At 26.9% G+C, this 20,035-nt stretch overlaps 4 protein-coding genes across 4 annotated transcripts; 3 read left to right on the top strand and 1 right to left on the bottom strand.

The window, feature by feature from the left end:
* Window positions 1-15: 15 nt before the first annotated feature.
* On the top strand, window positions 16-3,705 carry LOC119671239 (mitoguardin). Its single transcript, XM_038081777.1, has 4 exons — window positions 16-594; window positions 659-1,552; window positions 1,622-1,930; window positions 3,228-3,705. The coding sequence occupies exons 1-4, from the start codon at window positions 523-525 to the stop codon at window positions 3,534-3,536; spliced, it is 1,584 nt and encodes a 527-aa protein (XP_037937705.1). The 5' UTR covers window positions 16-522; the 3' UTR covers window positions 3,537-3,705.
* Window positions 3,706-4,232: 527 nt separating this feature from the next.
* Window positions 4,233-5,342, top strand: LOC119671237. Its single transcript, XM_038081775.1, has 3 exons — window positions 4,233-4,437; window positions 4,517-4,696; window positions 4,760-5,342. The coding sequence occupies exons 1-3, from the start codon at window positions 4,381-4,383 to the stop codon at window positions 5,021-5,023; spliced, it is 501 nt and encodes a 166-aa protein (XP_037937703.1). The 5' UTR covers window positions 4,233-4,380; the 3' UTR covers window positions 5,024-5,342.
* Window positions 5,343-6,910: 1,568 nt separating this feature from the next.
* Window positions 6,911-7,781, top strand: LOC119671234. Its single transcript, XM_038081773.1, has 3 exons — window positions 6,911-6,989; window positions 7,056-7,235; window positions 7,299-7,781. Exons 1-3 carry the CDS (start codon window positions 6,933-6,935, stop codon window positions 7,626-7,628), a joined length of 567 nt encoding a protein of 188 aa, XP_037937701.1. The 5' UTR covers window positions 6,911-6,932; the 3' UTR covers window positions 7,629-7,781.
* Window positions 7,782-7,859: 78 nt separating this feature from the next.
* Window positions 7,860-18,883, bottom strand: LOC119671235. The gene is made up of 4 exons (XM_038081774.1): window positions 18,705-18,883; window positions 9,878-10,045; window positions 8,289-8,474; window positions 7,860-8,220 (listed from the first exon to the last, which is right to left on the bottom strand). Exons 2-4 carry the CDS (start codon window positions 9,992-9,994, stop codon window positions 8,023-8,025), a joined length of 501 nt encoding a protein of 166 aa, XP_037937702.1. The 5' UTR covers window positions 9,995-10,045; window positions 18,705-18,883; the 3' UTR covers window positions 7,860-8,022.
* Window positions 18,884-20,035: the final 1,152 nt, after the last annotated feature.

Here is a 20,035-nt window from a genome sequence, read left to right as displayed (position 1 = left end):
CCAGTTAAAATATATTCGTTCATGTAAATCGCATTTAGACTTCTTTACGGTAGTTAAGTAATCGTTTATTTTTTAACACTATTTAAATTGTGATGCAATAGAAAATCAAAGTGAAAGCGAAATAATTCAGTCAGTGCGGATTATGTTTGAATACTAATAACATTTTAACAAATTTGGTATGTTAAGTCGAAAATATTGAAAACAACAACGGAATAATACATTTATAGAACAATAAATTAAAAAGTACTATAATGTACTGGCTTTAATATTTTGTGGTTATGGAACTGTTTTTCCCTACCACTTTAGAGGAGCATTGGTGAACTTCGATCTATAAAACACACACACTGCATAGCCGGCATTGGATTTTTAAATTGATTAAAATAAATCATTTGTACTTCAATTAAATGTACGATTTCAACGACAAGTAAATATCAAATTTCAGTCTCAACTGGTATGCATGAAGAGCACAACAAAAATAAGCACTTTAAGGTTAACTACAATAAATAAAACAAAAAAATACAAATGTCTGGCTTACTACCAAAAAGATGGGCAGATTTTCACATATTGCCACTTCGCATGTCCACATCACAAAAAGTATTGCTTTGGAATTGTTAATAAGTTAATAAATGTATTTATATTAAATTATTTATTTCAATAGGTTGTAATATTTTCGATAACTGCGGGCGTCGCACTGCTCGGAGTATTGGCAAGATTTTTACGAAGGCGGAAACCACCACGGCCACTTCGTCGTGCACGTCGATACACTGGTCGACGCACTCGAAATAGCATGAGAAGTCCCAATGATATGATATCAGTTGCTGGTTCTAAAGCCTCTGCACGTTCTGGTAGTCCAGTAGGGTCAACTGTTGCATATTCAGATCGGCTATCTTTAGCGTCTGGCTCGATTGGTCCAGGTGCACTTGCAACTATCGCACATGGACAATTACAAACAACAGTTTCACAATTAACCGCTCAACAATTGGGTGTTATGGGCATGGAAGCACTTGATACAGTTATTAATTATTGGGAGGATGCTTTAGCTGCACATTATTCTCCAGGTGGGGTACAAGCTTTACTTACTACGTCTGAGGAATCGGAGTTTTGTCGAGAAATACAAAATTTGCTTGATATGGCCTACACACTACAAGACCAAAGTGAATTACTCTTCTTAGATCAGAGATCTGTTTTGTTTCGTGATGAACATTCTATAGATGAAGCTGGTGAAGACGGTATTTCAGCTTTGGAACTTATTGCAGAGGAAGACAAATTGTCACACAGATCAACATTTAGTCGCACAGGTTCCGATCCAAATTTCGATTCAGCTGAAAGTTTTGCTTCAGCTTTAGATCAGGTAGCTGATCTGCGTGAATTCGATGAATTCGTTGAAGCTACATATGAACAATATCCGCTTTATCAAGCAGCACTTAAACACCATGAAGAATCCCCCATTCCATGTCGTACAATACGTACGGAACTAGTTAACTGTGGCAGTGACACAGAATACTTAGTAAAATTGCATTGTGTGCGATTAGGATTTCAATATTTATTTAAAGTAAGTATTACTGTCTTAATTTTATTAATGTACTATCAATATATTATAAATAATACTTTCAAAATGCAGGACCCTACTGTTGGACAATGGATATGCGATACTGGACGACAAATTCTCACAGATCTTCTTTGTTTGGGTGACAAAGATAGTAAAGAATTTCTTGTGGGTTATGAAGATTTAATTAATTATTTACAAGTTCCTGCAAATTGGGACTATATACAAAAAGAACTAGAAGCTCGTAATGTGAAAGCGATGACATTTTATGATATTTGTTTAGATTTTATAATACTTGACTCATTTCGAGACTTAGATGCGCCGCCAGCTAGTGTTACAGCAGTAGTACAAAACAGATTTTTATCTAATGGGTTCAAAGAAACAGTAAGTAAACTGATAATGTTAAAAAAATTAATAACATAAACAAAATGAATAGTAAATTAATTAAATCAGATACAGAAAACTTTCTCATATCGCTTTTTCAAAGTACAAAATAAAAAGACAAAAACAAATTGTTATTTAAGTTAACTTTGAACTTACATACTTGCACGTAATTACTTATAACAACAACAATAATATTCAACAGTATGCATTATGATAATAATATATTATTATGTTGTTACAGCAGCAATGAAAATAAAATAAAAGTTACACGTAGAATAAGTAATAAGAAGAAAAAGTTTCGAATAGTTAGTATTTTTATAACAAAGAAAATAGCTGAAAAAGAATAATTTATCAGTGAAATAACATCACTATGTATATTTTAACATCAACGATTTCAAAACTTGCGTTCGACTGTCTTAGGCATACCATTTTCGGCCGCCAACACTGACTTATTGGAGACAGGAACTTATCCGTCTTTCTTGTACTGCTACTGAGAGATTCATAAATCATATATATACCATATCATATATATTAATACCATTCAAAAACAAGAATGGGTCACTCTGTAAGTGACAATACCATTCCAATAGAATAGCTAGAACATTCAGATTTTATATCTATGACTTCATTCGTAAAGCAAATATTACACATTATATAAACTGGACATTAAAGATACAGTGTTTCAAATTTTTAATTAAGTTTTACTATAACGAGTCGGATGGCCAATCTGGCCACTTTCCAGTAAAAGGAAATCCAGTATTCTCATTGATATTCCTTGCAAAGATATCAGACTTATAGTAAGTTTACTTACAGATCACTGCAAGGTAGGGAAACATGCTAGTAAATTAAATCTCCCCTTCAATCATACCTATTGCAGCTGTCGGGAAGACGATGAGAGTGCCTCTCATTTGATCTATCTTTGCCCAGCTCAAGTGTTGAATCGATGCCGATGACGAGGAACACTTATTAAAAAGCATTTTTAGCTTCACCACAGGTTCTAGGTGGTTTTGAATCCTGACTTTTCCTCTATATACGGTAACACAATGGGCCAATAGGCCTAAGTGGATCCCCTAGGGATCGACGTTATAACCTAACCTACAATAACGATTAAAACACACGAAAAAGCAGGCAGTCCTGGTAGGTAAGCTAGCTTTTATTTACTGAGTAATCAATTTTGCTTACTATCTTTCTAAAATAATTCACAATAAAATATACTAAATAATAAAATATATTCAAAAGAATATAAATATTTTTAATATTGAAACATAAAAAAATTCACTATTTCGTTTAATTTCAGGCATTAACTACTGCTGTTTGGTCCGTCTTGAAAGCCAAAAAACGTCTACTTAAATTTCCAAATGGATTCATGTCACACTTCTATGTTATTTCAGAGCAAATATCACCGCTTATGGCTTGGGGTTTTTTTGGTCCAGATGAAAATTTACGTGATGTCTGCCATTATTTTCGCGATGAACTATTAGGATTTTTATCTGATATATTTAGTTTTCAAAAAACCAGATATACTTCAGTTGAGGAATTTGCTGAAGATATACTTGACCATATGAAGAGCCGTGTAAATAACATTGGGGTAAAGTTTAGTCAATAAACACTAATATATAAACTATAAATACAATATGGAAAAAAACTCAAAACAATGTTTATAGGATATATTACTTATTACGTTATAAAAAAAATAAACTGAACATTTTAAATGATATTAGGAGTTTATAGAATATGACAATTTATGCAAATGTAAATACATTTATTGATATTTTATAATTGGCATTTTAACATATAAAAAATATTTTTGTAATCCAAATGCATTAAAAGCTTTAAAATTGTAATTTCATTATATAAAGAAACAAAATTCATACAAATTGTATATATTTTATTGCAGCATTTATAAATTGTGTTTTACAGTCTAAAATGCAAATTTCTTCATTTCATCATAAAAAAATACCTATTCAATTGTATTAGAAAAACATATTTTTCTATTTTATTCATGACTATTTAATAAATTGTAATTACTTAATAGCTTTTATGAAAAATTAATTTAATCTATATTCTTTTATTAATTTTATTTACAAATATTTAGAATTTCGTACAATTTTTTTAAATGTAGTTAATAACGTATTTAGTTATATGGTATTGTATATGTATGGTATGGATCTACTGTTGAGTTTTAAATAATGTTTGACACTTGTTAATTTAAAATAACTAAGTTTACTAATTTTTATGGCTTAGAATAGATTGTTATATATTTAAAAATAAAATTTGAACAATTTTAAAAAATATTAAAATATTGATTATATATTTTTATTAACGCATAAAACATACAAATGGACTTCATAGTAGTGACACTATAGCCTACAAATGTGTAAAGAGAATTTTAGATTTGAGAATTTTAATTTATTTGTTATACTTTTTAATTTAATATCATAACTAAAAAAATGGCAAGAAAACTATCGAAAAAAGAATGTGTGGCCGTTTTACACATTTTCATGGCTGTATGTACCATTCGCAAGTATATTTGTACTGATATATTGAGATATCATATATATGCATTTCTATATTTTCATGTTATAGATGATATGTATAGCAATCGTTGCGCTTCTATACTATGAAGTCCCTTTTCCTCAAGACTATTTCATATTTTATTACCAAATATGTATGAACACAACTGCTTTTGTTTTTCTACTTTTTGGGTGTAGCACTTGGTGTTACAATTCTAATGTTTCTCGTACCAGATACCAAGTTCGAATATTTGTAAGCTATGTTATTTGAGTATGTACATCTCCAAAAAAATACAAGTGATTATTTTATTTACAGTGTGTCTTGGTACTATGGGTCTTACTTATACTTGATGCAGTGACTTGTAGTTACTGTTTTATAAATTACTGCACTGGCGATGTTTACACGGCATATGAGAAAGATTTTTCTACAAAACTCCAGTACACAATAATTTGTGTGAGCATTTATATGGGTCTAGCAATGTCCCTCGTTATGTTTTTCATAAATTTGATTTTAACCGTTATTATTTGTAAAAAGAGAAGGAGAAGAAAGCGTTCCCGACGACGAAATAAAAGATCATAGAATAGAACATAGAATAAAACAAACATAATTCTTCAACAAAGCACTATAAATAGACAAAAACAAGAATCGGATTTGTAATTTTGATATCCAACAGATACATTTAGTTTAATTCTACGTCGACACTCGAGGACAACGAAATTCAAAAGAAAGAACAAAAACTGAATCTTAAGAGAGGAACATCATTATGTACACAAACTGAAATTAAATTAATTCCTAATTAATTATTTAATAATTAATTAAATAATGTAACTCTTAAGAATAATGCTTAATCGAATATGTTTGTATAAAAAGAAAATATTGTAGACCTATAATGTGTAAATGGCTAAAGGTTGTATAATTTATTCACTAAATACAATAAAAGATTTAAATAATAATATATTATTAATATTGGAATAATAATAATAATACATTAAAATAATATTTATATGGAATTAATTAATTACTTACTTAGTTGACCAGTTGTCGCTGTCACCTGGGCCTTCCAGAGATGATGCGGACGTCCTCTACCGCGTTTTTCACCTGCAGGTACGAAATCAAACACCTTTCTAATCGGATTACTTTCTTTCATTCGGACGACATGATCAAGTCAGCGAAAGCTCTGAATTTTTATGCGGTTAACTATGTCAATATCGCGGATAATAGATCTTCCGGACCATAAATCTTTTTCTCTCAAATTGCTCCTAACGCCTTCTCATCAGTGTTGGTAATTGTCGTTGCTATTCATATAACCCACTTACGTTTCTAAATTTCTACTGTTGCTCTAATTTGGCTTGTATGAGCTCACAGATCATTGTTGAATCGTAGATATTGATTTATTAAGGACTACATTTTAAATTAGATTCCAATGGTACCTTTTCATATAACTTATCATGTATTTATGGAAAAAAAATAAGTATCCAATTGAAAAATATTACATAACAATATCTACGCTACTACTACCTGTTAATTCTTCTACTAAATTGTTGATTACTTTGATTCTATTACCAGAAGAATTATATCCAATAACATAAGTGCACTGTGATCAGAGGTGAGTATATTGTGCACCTATAAAACTTATTGACTTGTCATACTCTTCTTAATTACTTAGAGCAATTATTTATTATATTAGAATTAATTTGTAATATCATATCAATAAACTATTTGAATAATATAATTTGTTATATGGTTACAATATTTTGAGGTTATATTAATAACTATATATTCAAACGAAGATATGTGCGGTTATTGATGTGTTTACTGCAATCTTAAACAGTAATGAGTAGCTTTTTTTACTGGTGAACAGGCCATAGAGGCGCTCAATTCATGTCTGGTAACATTTAAACTGGTGCAAGTATGAAATCTATAGCTTCTGGAAAATGTTGAAAGAGTTTACCTATATACCTTTACTGCAGCTCTCTCTGATCATTTGTGTGTTGGAACCCACGCAGAGAAACTGCGCATTCATCATAATCCTCACTGCAGAAGTTGTGGTAACCCGCATTATACATTTTCTTTGGAATGCCCGGCTTTGACGTCCAGAAGATATAGGTTCTGAGGAAGATACTTATTTGATAGTTTAGCAGACTGTTCATCGGTGAAGACGGAAGGCCTATTAAATGATCTAAATTCGGCGGGATGGATTTAGTCTCTACTCTCCTATACTAGGGTTCTTGCGGGGAATGTTGTAGAAAAACGGCAAAAAAAATTACTATTTGAGGTACATGGAAGTTATCTAATGGCCTGTCAGTGCAACCAACCTACTAACCATTCTTCTGACTGATTTTTATTTCTAACTATAAGTTAACTATAAATTGTATTTGGTATAATCACATAACCCTTGATTATGTAAAATAAATTATCATGGTCATTTTAGTTATTTATTCATTACATTAACTAGTTTAAAGTAGTAATGTGGTAAAGTCATCTTAAAATGCCTACAAAACTTGCAAAAAAAGAAGTTATCGCCTTTGCGCATCTTTTTTTAGCGGTGAGTAATAAAGTTTTAATATAAATATTTCAAATCGAATATAGATTTATATATTTTTTTATATAGTTAATATGCATGGGAATTGTTACATGCTTGTCTATGGTGGTTCGTTTTCCTCAAGATTTTCCGATTTTCTGGCTTCAAGTTATGATGTGTGCTACGGCCATAATTATTAGCATTTTTGCATTCAGTACTTGGTTCTATAATTCTAACATAGCAAGGACACGTCTTGAAGTTCGAATTTATGTAATTATATGAAAATTTATGTAATGTATTAAATAAAAACTAATTCAAAATAATTTCATTTAGACCATCATTGTTCAATGGATCCTTGTTGTATTCGACTTCATTGCGTGTTTAGTTTGCTTCAACATTTTTTGTTATGGTACAATCTATGATGGCTTCGACGAAAATATTTTTACGTACCAAAAATACTCAATGCTTATTGGATGCATTTATTTGGGTATAATAATCTGCATACTTTTGGCCATTTTTACCGCATATCTGACAAAAATTGCTCTGCAGAAAAAGAGAAGAATGGATCGCGCATGCCGTCGTAGTCTTCTTCGTAGAAACAATAGCAATGCGAGTAGTCACAGTAGTTTTAACGACACAACTCGTTATGCGAGACATCGTTAAAGGATACATGTGTTCATACACTCAAAAGTATATAAGTTTTTATTTAAAATCATTTAAAAGCAGTTTTACAAAAGACACATTTCATTCAATATTATATAAAAACTGTTGAGAACAAATCTATATATACATATTAAAAAATTTTAAATTGTTTTATAAAAAATATTAACATACATATGTATAAATGCATACATATATGTACATTGTGCTTACTTATATTGCTAAGTTGTACAAAAAAAGTTTTAGGGTTTTAATAAATTTGGTACACAATTTTAAGACAAATGCTTTCTACATATTCTTGATATATATTCAACTTATTAATAATTGTAATGTTATATTATTTGAGTAAAAGTTTATGATGTAAATTAAAAAATGTACTTATTTCAAATTAAATAATTTAAATGCCACGGTAGGATCGATGGGCCAAAAATGCACTGATAAAGTAGAGTACGCAGTTTACAAGACCCATGACAGCTGCAGCCATGTAAGCATCATAGTGGTGATAGCCCTTGAATCGGGAATCGCTGAGTGCAATAATAAAGTTCAGAGAGCTGGCAAGCAATAGAATTGCAGCAACGCTATGATATATTAACTCCTGCAAAATATATAATGTTTTATTGTAAAAATGTTCAAATTTATACTTATGTTTTATATAAAACTCACATATATTGTTTTTGAAATAATACCGCCCGTACTTAACGAAGTTAAACATGAAAGCAGTAGACAAAATGTGCCTATCATAAAGGTGGTAGCCATCAGAAAATGGAACAAATCTGGATTTCCAGAAAACCAGACACTAGTTCTGTTGTAATACCAAGCAATAATGCCTACCACTGCGGCACCAATAAGCTATAAGATTAAGAAATTATAATGATTAAAATTGTAAATAAAAATTTCCGTTTCTATATTTGTACTCGTATAATATTCATTTATTACTATTTTTTTTGGATTAAAAAAAATATTATTATTATTAAAAACTTTATTATTCTTAAAAATATAATTACCTCACCTCAAAAATGTGGTAGGTAAATATTTTTATTTTATTTATTTGTTTTAAAATTATGCAGTTAGGTTAGGTTGGAGTGGCGGCCTCGTGCCCTAAACCCACATTGAACATACGCATATTTAAAGGATTTCAAAAGCAACTGTAGTGGTCAGCATACGAACAACGCTAAATGGCACGATGCTCTCAATCAAATCAAATTTTATAAACTTGAAGAAGTGCCTAATTTCACTGAATAACAGCTCTATCAGGTCGTTGAAAAAGAGACCCGAAGATTTTGAATCTTTTTTTATCCAATGATGAATACTGAAACATGTCATGGAATACAGTTTTCTACTTATCCGCAGATGGATTTAGGATTAGTGTAGAGTAGACCCAGACTCATAGCATGTCTAGTACGCAGTGACCTATCAGCACGTATATCATAGTGCTGACTAAATTACACTTTAGTTGAAGCAAGTCGATCTTGAGATGTGACACAAGTTTTTGTTTTTATTTAATAAAATTATGCAGTAAATATTAAATTGTTTCCGTAGAAAGTGAGGTAGTGAAAGATTTTATATGTAAAGTGAGATACAAATTAAGAATAATCCCCAAGTTAGATTAAGAACGCACGTGTTGTTAGCACTTCCACCCGAAGATATCTAACAAAAATACCCAAGACATACTTAAATTATAGTCGGTTGGTACATATATGAAAAAAGTGGAGACAGACTGTAGACTAGTCTTGTGCAACACTACGGTAATGCGGTAGTAATGGTAGTGCTGGAAATGTTAAAAATCTAGTTGAGCAGATGTATTTTTATAATTGATCAGCAAACGCTTGTAATTTTATCCAACATGATTGGATTATAGTAGGCGTTACTAACTACTGTAGCGACTGTTGCTTAATCATGGATTCGGTATAATATGTACAGTGCTGTATCTGTGATAATGAATATCGATGTCCAATATAATTACGCGAAACCCGGGTGCGGCTTGAGAGACTGAAGCATAATATGAATAGAAGAACTAAATTTATACATATGTATATTCTCTATTAATAATACATTATGACTGTGTTCTAATTATTTAGTTATCTTTTGTTAAATTATAATAAATAATATGCTAAAATATGCTAAAAAACTTTTATTTTCAAACTTTTTAAATTATACTAATTTAAAAAATATTAAAATGAGATAATAATTATTGAAGTTATTAGAAATTTTAATAAAGAGGATTAAATTTGTATTTATATAAAATTTCTTACCAATTGAAAGAGTTTCAATAAGCCTGGGAACGATTTAAGGTAACCCGTATTAAGTACAATATACGAAGTATTGGTAGTGCTGGTAGTTGTTCTGGTAATTGTTACGGAGTGAGACATTTTGACTGGCTAAATAAATTCTTTGGTGGAATACAAATTGGTGGTATAAAGCTGAAATATAAAATAAAATATATTATAATAATTAATTAAGAAAGTTAAGTAAATTTTTTATATGTGAATAATTAAATATTAAATATAAGAATAATTAAATATTAATAATTAAATATAACAAAATTAGGCATGTTTAAGAAAGAAAAATTATATATTAAAATTATAAACAACATATAAATATAAAATATTAATACAATTTTTAGGAATAAAAATGAATAATTTAACTCTAGTTTGGATTTCTAATAGAGAATGCTATACTGAATTTTACCAAAGAACAACAGTGATGCAATAGTAAAATACTTTATAAAATAGGTTTTTGCTATTTTGGACGGTATATAATTTGTTATTGTTTATCAATCTTACTAATATAATAAATATAATCCATAACTACTAAAATGATGTACTGCTGTATATAATCTTCTTCTTAGTGTCCGTTCCTCCCAGTCGGATCGCAATGATTCTCTTAAACCTCACTCTGTCAGCTGCTTCTCCGCATATATCGTTCTATGTGTAGTGTGCTTCCGTCATCTCTCTTCCAATTGTCCTTCTCTAAGTTAAAGCCAGTACACCAGGGCGTCTGCTAACTTGTGGGTTCCACGTCAAAGCTTGTCACTGAATGTATTTACTTATTTAAATAATGTAAAATTGTTGCACTGAAGTAAGTAGTTCTCAAACAGTTCAGGGAATCACAGTAACACATTTAAATAATATATTGAAATTCATTTTAAAACCACAAGAACAACGAGTGCTACTGGCCGGATATCAATGTTCTAACGTTTGGTTAAGCTATATTTCTCTATTATGAGCGAAGTAAAGTTTTGTAGTGTGTTATATTGTTTGCTGAAGTAAGTAGTTCTTAAGCAGGTCAGGGACCGACAGTAACACATTCACACAATGTATTGTAATTTACAACGTGTGCTACTGACCGGATATCAATATTCTAACGTTTGGTTAAGCCATAGAGTAACTATCAAGAGCGAAGTAAAATTTTATAGAGTGACATGGTGCCAGAATAGATTTCATAATTTTTTAATTTTTAAATATATATATATGAACCATAACTCAAAAGTTTGTATTATTTTCTATGAGTAAGAAGTACATATATACAGAAAAATTTTTAAAAATTATTTACAGAAATGATATTATATACATTATTATTGTGAGGGAATGTGTCACTGCGACAGTCGAGTTTATTGTACCCAATTTTGGGTATCGAGTAGATCTCTAAGCCCTTTTGCGTCAATAAAAAGTAGTATAGAACCTACTTTACAGAGTTTTATTGCTTCTTCCGTAAGAATATATATTCTCAAGACTCTATTCCGTATGTGCATTAGCGCAGGGCATTATAACAGCACATGTGTGGAAGACTCTTCATTCTCTTCACAGAATCTACAGTTTGCATTCATATGTATAACCAGTCTCGTAAGGTGGTATTTTAATTTACAGTGCTCTATTAGGATTCCTGTGTATTCTATTAGGATTCCTGTGTATTCTATATAAATCAATAAACAAAGTTTCAAAACTTCGGCAATATTAATTTAATATAAGATACAAGTTTCAAAAGATCATAGCATTATTAAAAACCAATCGTAGCCCAATGCCATTTGAAATGTTTTGTAGTTTGTGTTAAAGTAAACAGTCCATCCTTTTTACTTTTTATGTATTTTCTTCTATTTTAAATAGAACTACGCAATAAATACTTCAGAAATTACGTAATACCAGTACAGAGCGTAGAAAAATAAAAAAACCAAAAATCTCACAGATATATTTTAAATTCCTGAAACGTTATATGCCAATTCTCAAACATTTGAACATTGAAGCATTTAATGAAGAAGTTATACATGCGTTCGCAGAAGCTCAATCAACACGTACCTATTGACATAAAACTTAGCCAAGCCAGCAAGAATAACAAATTCGGGGAGCGCACCTTCATTAGCCATGCATTGCCAAAATTCTATTCCCAAAGCATATATGATTTTTTATACTTTTGTGATTTCTAATTTAATTTGAATTTCATTGTTTGTTTAAAAAAATCTTATTTTTATTTTGATTTGCTCTACTCAAATGTCGTCATCGACGAAATATTTTTTATTTGTATATCATTTTGAATTCCTATAAATTCAAACAAATATAAGCGAGCAATTTAAGACCGGAATATATGTTTACAATATACATATATACAATACATATATATACTTTACGTGAATACAAGTTTTTTAAATCGTATATGAGATTAGATGTAGAAATAATTTAATTCAAGCATATATCAGAATATATTCATATATATTATATAAATTTGTGTTAAACGAACACACATCTCTACCCATTCATGTAACTTTTATCAGCGTTTCAAAATATTCTGTTTGAAATTTTGTTACAATTCATATTATTACTATATATTATTAAAATATTAATTATATTTTTTAAGTGTTAAAAGAATTACATTTCCTAATTCAGAAGCACTGCAAGTTGGTTACAAAATTGTTTAATAAGCTTCATCAGATACGTCCCACATAGCGTATGATTGTTGTAACATTTTATATGAAAACACACAAAGGAAAAAATTTTTACTAAATTTATTTATATATTATTTATATATAACAATAATTTTTATTTTTATAATAATTTATTGTTTTAATGATATGATTTGAAACATAACATATTAATGAATATATAATGTATAAATATATAAATTATGTGTAAATAAAATAATATATAAAAATAAATAATTTTATTTTTTAACTAGCTAATTAGTCAATAGTTAAATAATACATTTTTTGAAAAATTTTTTAATTTTTTTAAAAGATTTTATTTTTGAGAAACATATTATTAATATATATATTATTTTATATTTGTATTTATTTTAATTTGTATGTTATACACTATATATACATTTATATATATTTTCATATTCAAATCATATGTTTTTAATTTAAATTTAAAAATAATTAAAATCTTAAAAAAGAATTAACAATTGTTTTCACAATTATTGTTTTATTGAAAATACATTTAATTTTTTATTATTTATAATACAATTATATTTATTATTAATAATGTATTAATATATTATTATTAATAATTATATAAAAATATTAAATATATTAATAATAACATATTAATAATATCGTTATTATATTATTACTCTTATTATTTTAATATATTAATAAATTATTATTAATAATATTTATTAATAATATTATTTAGTTAATAATATATTCAATCATCATTATTTATTAATAATATATTAAAATATATTTTAATAAATATAAAATAATTATTATAATAATAAATATTATTATATATATATATATTATACTAATAATTTACTAGTATGTATTTATTATTTGAAAATATATTAATCATATTAATTACTATTATTCCAAATTGAGAGTTTTTATCAATTTTTTTTTGTTTATTTATAAACAACTTTAGACTTTTATTATAAATTTTAATAATAATAATAATATAAAAATTATTATGTACTTATGTTATTTATTTATAACAATTAATTGTTATTAGGTCGTTTAATTAACACATAAAAATAATACAAAAATTACATTTATCAATTTAATTTAATTTATTAATTTTAATAAATATTTTTAATTATATTAAATATTTTTTTGTTTTCTTTTCAAATTTTCTTATGTAGTGTACATGTTCCGAAATATCTAAATTTTTTTTTTAAAAATAAATTTAAATATAATTAAAAATATTCAGCACAAATTAATAAATGTAATTTTTTTATCATTTTTATGCTTTAAATAAACAACCTATATATTATATTATTGCACTTGCTGTGTTACTAATTAGAATTGACGCATAAACTACTGCTATATAAATTAACTTAATCATTGTAAGTTAATTTTTTTGTCCAATAAATAATCTTTTAATTTTAATAAATGACATCATTACTACAATTCATAATAGTATTATATTTATATTTGCAATATCAATGCAATTAAAATCAATGACGTCAACCTCAAGCAATGCACCATCAAGATTTATACACTTATGTTGGATGACTTTGAGTTGGATGACTTTACCTTGAGTTCGCACATATTTGTGTATTACACACTATATGTGCTATGTATATTAAAATATATTCATGACCCATTTATTGATATGAAACATTTCAGTTATACAAAAAAAAAATAAAAAAACAACATATGGCACTAAGAAATACTCCTATTTACATGTTAACACATGAAATAATGTGTTTTTAATCAGTTTGATAAATGGTTTTTATATAATATACTTTTTTGTATTATAAACAAATATGAAGTAAATAAAAATATAAGATTTAAAGAAATTACACAGATGTGTAGTACCAGATTTAAATTCAAAAATTAAAAATACACAAATACAAAACAAAATAATGGGGTTCTGGGCTTTCAATGAAGCAAAGCACTAATTTATTATATATTAAAATGTAATGATGGAATGGAAAAGTTTATAATAATGGTACTGCAAAACATTTAATATATGGTTTTTTTTTTGTTTAAGGTAAGGATTTGATTTTATCTCTCTATTCTGTTCCCGACCTAAAAGCAATTATTGTCATTTTTCCAAATAATAAATTATAATATCATCTAAATATTGATTCCGCATATCGATAAAATGTAAAAGAGTAACTATCGAATATGAAATTAAATATAAAGTTTACTATGTAATAAGATTACCCTACAGAACTATTAATTACTGTTGTCCGAAGTCTAACTATATTCTCAAAGAACATTAATTAAGTAAAGTAAACCCAGAATACACGCAACACACATAATTTCTAAAAAACCTAAGCACAAGAAAGGAGAAAATATCAAAAACAAGAACCTTGGGGTAAAGTAATGGACCCATAGGCGACATAAGTGGAAGCTGACCTTTATAATCACTCTTAAACCTATATAAAAAAATATTAAATTACTCATAGGCGAGGTAAGTGGAGTCTGACATACAGACTAACCCTTAAACCTATATAAAATAATTTTAAGTGACTATATAATCAAAGAATCTATAAGCACAATGATAGAGTATTCATATATAGCCTCTCTATATATATATAAATAATAAATAAATATAAATATATATCTTTATTTATTCAATGTATAACATTATTATTTAAATTATAAAAAATTTACTCTACAAATTGATTGAATTCTTTTATTTTTGAGTCAATTTTGTTATGACACAATTTACTTAATTAAAAATATCTGAGCTGTGCTTTTTTCCTTATATATGATGAATGCATGAATTCTATGCAATTTTTTTAAATCTTATCTATAAATAAAGAAATGTTGAGATAAGAGAACATCAAATATTTAAATGTTTAATAGATGATGGAATGTGATTTTGTTGTATATTTTTACAATTTTCAAAAAAAATTATAGCTGCAAAATTTTTTCTATATATATATTTTATATATAAACAATAGGAATAAAGAAAAAACTAATTAGAAATTTTAAATTTCTACATCATATATAAACAATATTTATATATACTTGCAAAAATAACGAGACGCTAATTTTTAAAAATATCTTAAAATGATCAAAACTACTAAAAGTGGGTGTGGTTTTTATGTCATATTAATTAGTATTCTAAATTTTTTATAAATTCTGAATTGACTTCGAGACCAGACTTTGTAGGCGACTTTTTAATGAAAAAAAATTATAAATTCGTAATCAACAAAAACAAAAAAAATTAATATTTATGTAAAAAAAAATAAAAATAATTTCCGTTCACTAAAATAAAGCATTTACATTTAACCAAAGAAAAAAACTAAATTAAACAATATAAATGATAAATGTGCTTCAAAAAAATTAAAGCAGAACATGTATATAATCTATTTATATATATAAGTGTGTAATTTGTGTTAATTATGTTTTTGATGTAAAATTCAAGTTCAAGAATGTTGTAAAAATATAGTAAATGTATATTGCGAATTCAAAATCAAACTGGTTTTTTTCTTTTAAATATTACTTTTCATTAACAAAAATGATCTCATCTATGAGATAATACTTTTACAACATTTTTATAATATTTCAAAATTTTTAGTAATATAATAAACATATATTATCATAACATAAAATCATTATAACGTCATTTCCATAGTAATTTTAAAGAAAACTAAGAATGATTAAATTATAAATGCATCAAATATTTAATGGAAATATTGTTAATTGTTACTAAATTAATTATTGTTGTTTAAAAAAATTAAAACAATTTAGATTCTTGACTTTTATCACTCGACACAAACAATTGTAATATTGTTCATCACGAAGTAAATATTATTGAGTCACCGATTCCTTGTATTATTTGCATGTGTCATAATTTCTCATTTATACATTTAGAAGGTTTTAACTGCAAAGTTTTTCTAAATTAAACCACCATATCTTAAAGATTAAAACATTTCTTATTTAAACTATTTTTAAACCACAAAAAAACCACAAACTGTACTGTAGGTTATTAAATCTTAAGTATATAGGATTAAATACAAATGCTATGTAGAATAGGACTAATCTGGTTGCGTTGCATAAAAATATGAAAAAATAATAATGAAATATATTGTATATAAAATTAAGAAAAAATTCATTATTTAAATATTGAGTTTATTTCGAACATGCTTTGTTTTATATAGACTCAGTGAAAGGAAACTTTTGGTATAATGTCACAGTTATAGCAGAAGGCGGGTTTCTGGTGTTAATGACGTTTTGATATAGTTTCAACCTATCAACTTATTTTAAATTTACGTCAAATTTTCAGTATCTTTTTTTAAATAAATAATGTCATATTCGATGGACAAATCTATGGGAGCTTTCTCATACTCAAGATTTCCTTTTAGTAAAGCCTAAACGCACGATATTGATTTATAACACTGTATACTGTTGTTAGGCTAATAAAGTTACCCTCAAATTAACAACTATTTTATATTATTTTACAACAATTTTTACAGATTCCCCTAAACATAATCATTTAGGCCACAAAAGCAAAAAATTACAGATTGATATACCAAATCTAGATTCGCCAATCAAAAACGACATAAATCATATATATTAAAAAAAATGTTATACTATATTTAAGTTATTATGTATATTAATTTTATATAATCCTATTGTTAACATTGCTTAACTTAACACAAATATTTGAGTTTAAGGCTAACAGCTCCGAAGAAGTGAAAAATAAAAAAGTGCCAGCTTATATTAAAAACAACCAGTGATAAACTGAACTGAAATATATCTATACATTACAATGAGCAAAAACCAAGGTGTAAGCTAACAGCACCAAAAAAAAAGAATTAAAAATTATAAGAACCAGTGATAAACTTAACTCGAATTCTTGTATAAGTTATTATAAGCACAATATAAAGTGCACGCTAATAGCAGAAACATGAAAAATTACCAGTTAACAGCACCAAAACAAAACGCAAAAATATAGAAAAACAGAAAATAACTTAAAATAACTAAATGAATTGAAATATATTAAAATTACAATTGTTTTTTTTTTAATTTAGAACACAATATTTTATTTTCGATCATAGTGCTGTGGCGTAAATAGTAATCCTATGACCATTCCTATCAACAACAGAAAAATTAATTAAATTAATTAAAAATATGATTCATTATTGATCATAGTGCAGTGACATAAATAGTAATCCTATGACCTTTCCTACCAACAACAACAAAATTAAAAATAATGTAAAATAATTAATTTATAATCGAAATTGCTCTTTTACTCGTGTATTTAATGTTATAATCAATCATACAAAATAACAAAAACAAAATTAAAATAAACCATTACTACTATTATAGATTTATAGATATAACAACTTAAAATTAAAAAAAAATATACAGATGAATTTATAATTTGTGTATGGAATGAGATCATCATCCAAAAGTAAAAAAAAACATGCCAAAATAATGAAAAAAATTTCAGAAATTATTTAAAACACAATATGTACAGAATATACTACACATATGTGTCTATATATATAGAAAGTAATGTAAACTATGAATAGAATTATATTGGAACACCCATTGCCAAATTGACCAAGAGTCCGTCCTTTTGTTAAAAATTTTGATCGTTATACTTGAACGCCGACATTACAGTAGAACAGCGAACAATTTCGAATTGTTTTTAAAACCACACCCACACAAAATTTAAAAAAAAAAAATATTTCACAAAATTTTATATACATATATATATTAATAAAAATTTAAGTACAAACTGTAATAAGAAAAATTGGGAAAATGTTTTTATCTTCATTAAAAAATTTATATATTTTTCTTCGATTACTTTTGCAGACACATTTAAGACAAAAATTTAGGTAAGAGAGAGGAAGGAGTATGGTTGTAGAGGAATTTAAAAATTTAATATAAAAAAATATTTTAAAAACATATTTAATATATATAATAATTTTTTTTAAAGCACAGCGCACATTTTTTTTAAATATTAAATAAATTTTTTTTTTTCAAAATATTGAATAAATTTTTTTTCTTAATATTAAATAAATTATTTGTTTTTTTCTTGTTATATTATGTATAAAATATCTAAAACCGGCGTTTTGTCAACAAGCATGCAATTATTTAAACATTTATTATTTTATCTAAAACTTTTTTTCTATAAATAATTTAAACACTTTGTTAATACAAAATAAAAAAAAACTGCTTACTTTACTTTAACAGCAAAGCTCAACTATTTACTCGCTTGCGCCTTTTCACGACAACGTTTAAAAAGAAACTGAAATCGAAATTTTGGCCGTTCGGCGAATCTTTAGTACAAATTTTACTTTTACAGCACTACAGCAAACCAGCAATGAGGTGACGTCATAATAGGGTAACAAGTTGCAACTACGCCATTGAACAACAAAACATTTTGAACAAATGATGAAGAACAGTCTGAGCTGTTCGTTCGTTTATGTGTTAGTAAGTAGTAGTATTTGTTTGTACGAAAAATTGTTAAAACACGCCACGCATACGTACATATGTATGTGTGTTTGTTATTAGCTTATAAATGCTTTGAATGAAGGGCCTATTCGAGTCACACGAACTTTGCGTGAATGAACTTCTTCTGTTTACAACTGAACTTTGTTAACAAATGGTTTACTTTCTGCATTTTGCTTCCAACATTGTTTGCTGATTAATTTATAGAAACAAACAAAAACAATACATAAGGAATTTTCTAATCACAATTTTATTAACTTACTGCAAATAATTATTTGTTTTTGTTTTTGTTATTATGTCAACTGTTTTGATAATTCTTGCAAATTTCTTATGACTCACGTAATTCGGTTCGTGTATTCGTACATCTTACATACATCCATACATACACGCATATATTGAGTGTATTTGGAGTAAACACAGAAAGAGAGAAGACAAGAATTAATGCAATTCTACCATAACGAGTACAGGGTGTGAATAAAATGACTTGTTATGATATAATTTTTTATTTTCAGTATATGGAGGATGGGTTTTCAATACAAAAAAAAATCGAGGTCAAAAAAACATTTTAGTAATTTCAATGGAATTTAAATAAATGAATATTTACACGTTCAAAATACAATAAAAATGCAGTTATGACAGCAACAATTTTTTTTTAATTAAACTCGTATAAGGCAATGTGTTTTATCATCGTTTTTAATTCTTAACAATTTATAAATAATTAATAATGCAATTTATCTCATAACCTTGTAAGTCTAACAGAAAATGCAGCTGTATGCTTTAAGAAACTCCATGCTTTGATCCTAACACACCCAACATTAAACATCCGTCTTTTGTCAGCGATTCTCTTAATAATATAAAATCACATGGTAATACCAACGAAATAGTTTAACAGTCAGTAATTTAATTTCTCTTTCCACAAACGAGAAATTATTAAAAATAATGCATACCTCTAGAAAATTTCGCACACTTCCCTCATGAGCGATTCTAATACAATGGTAATATCAACTTATTAGTTTGACAGCCAGTAGTGCGTTTCTCTTTCCAGATACTAAAAAATAGA

The sequence above is a fragment of the Teleopsis dalmanni genome, chromosome 1, assembly GCF_002237135.1.
Source record: "Teleopsis dalmanni isolate 2A chromosome 1, ASM223713v2, whole genome shotgun sequence".
NCBI lineage: Eukaryota > Metazoa > Arthropoda > Insecta > Diptera > Diopsidae > Teleopsis > Teleopsis dalmanni.
The sequence above is the reverse complement of the archived record's forward strand: the minus strand, read 5'-3'. Positions and strand labels throughout refer to the sequence as shown.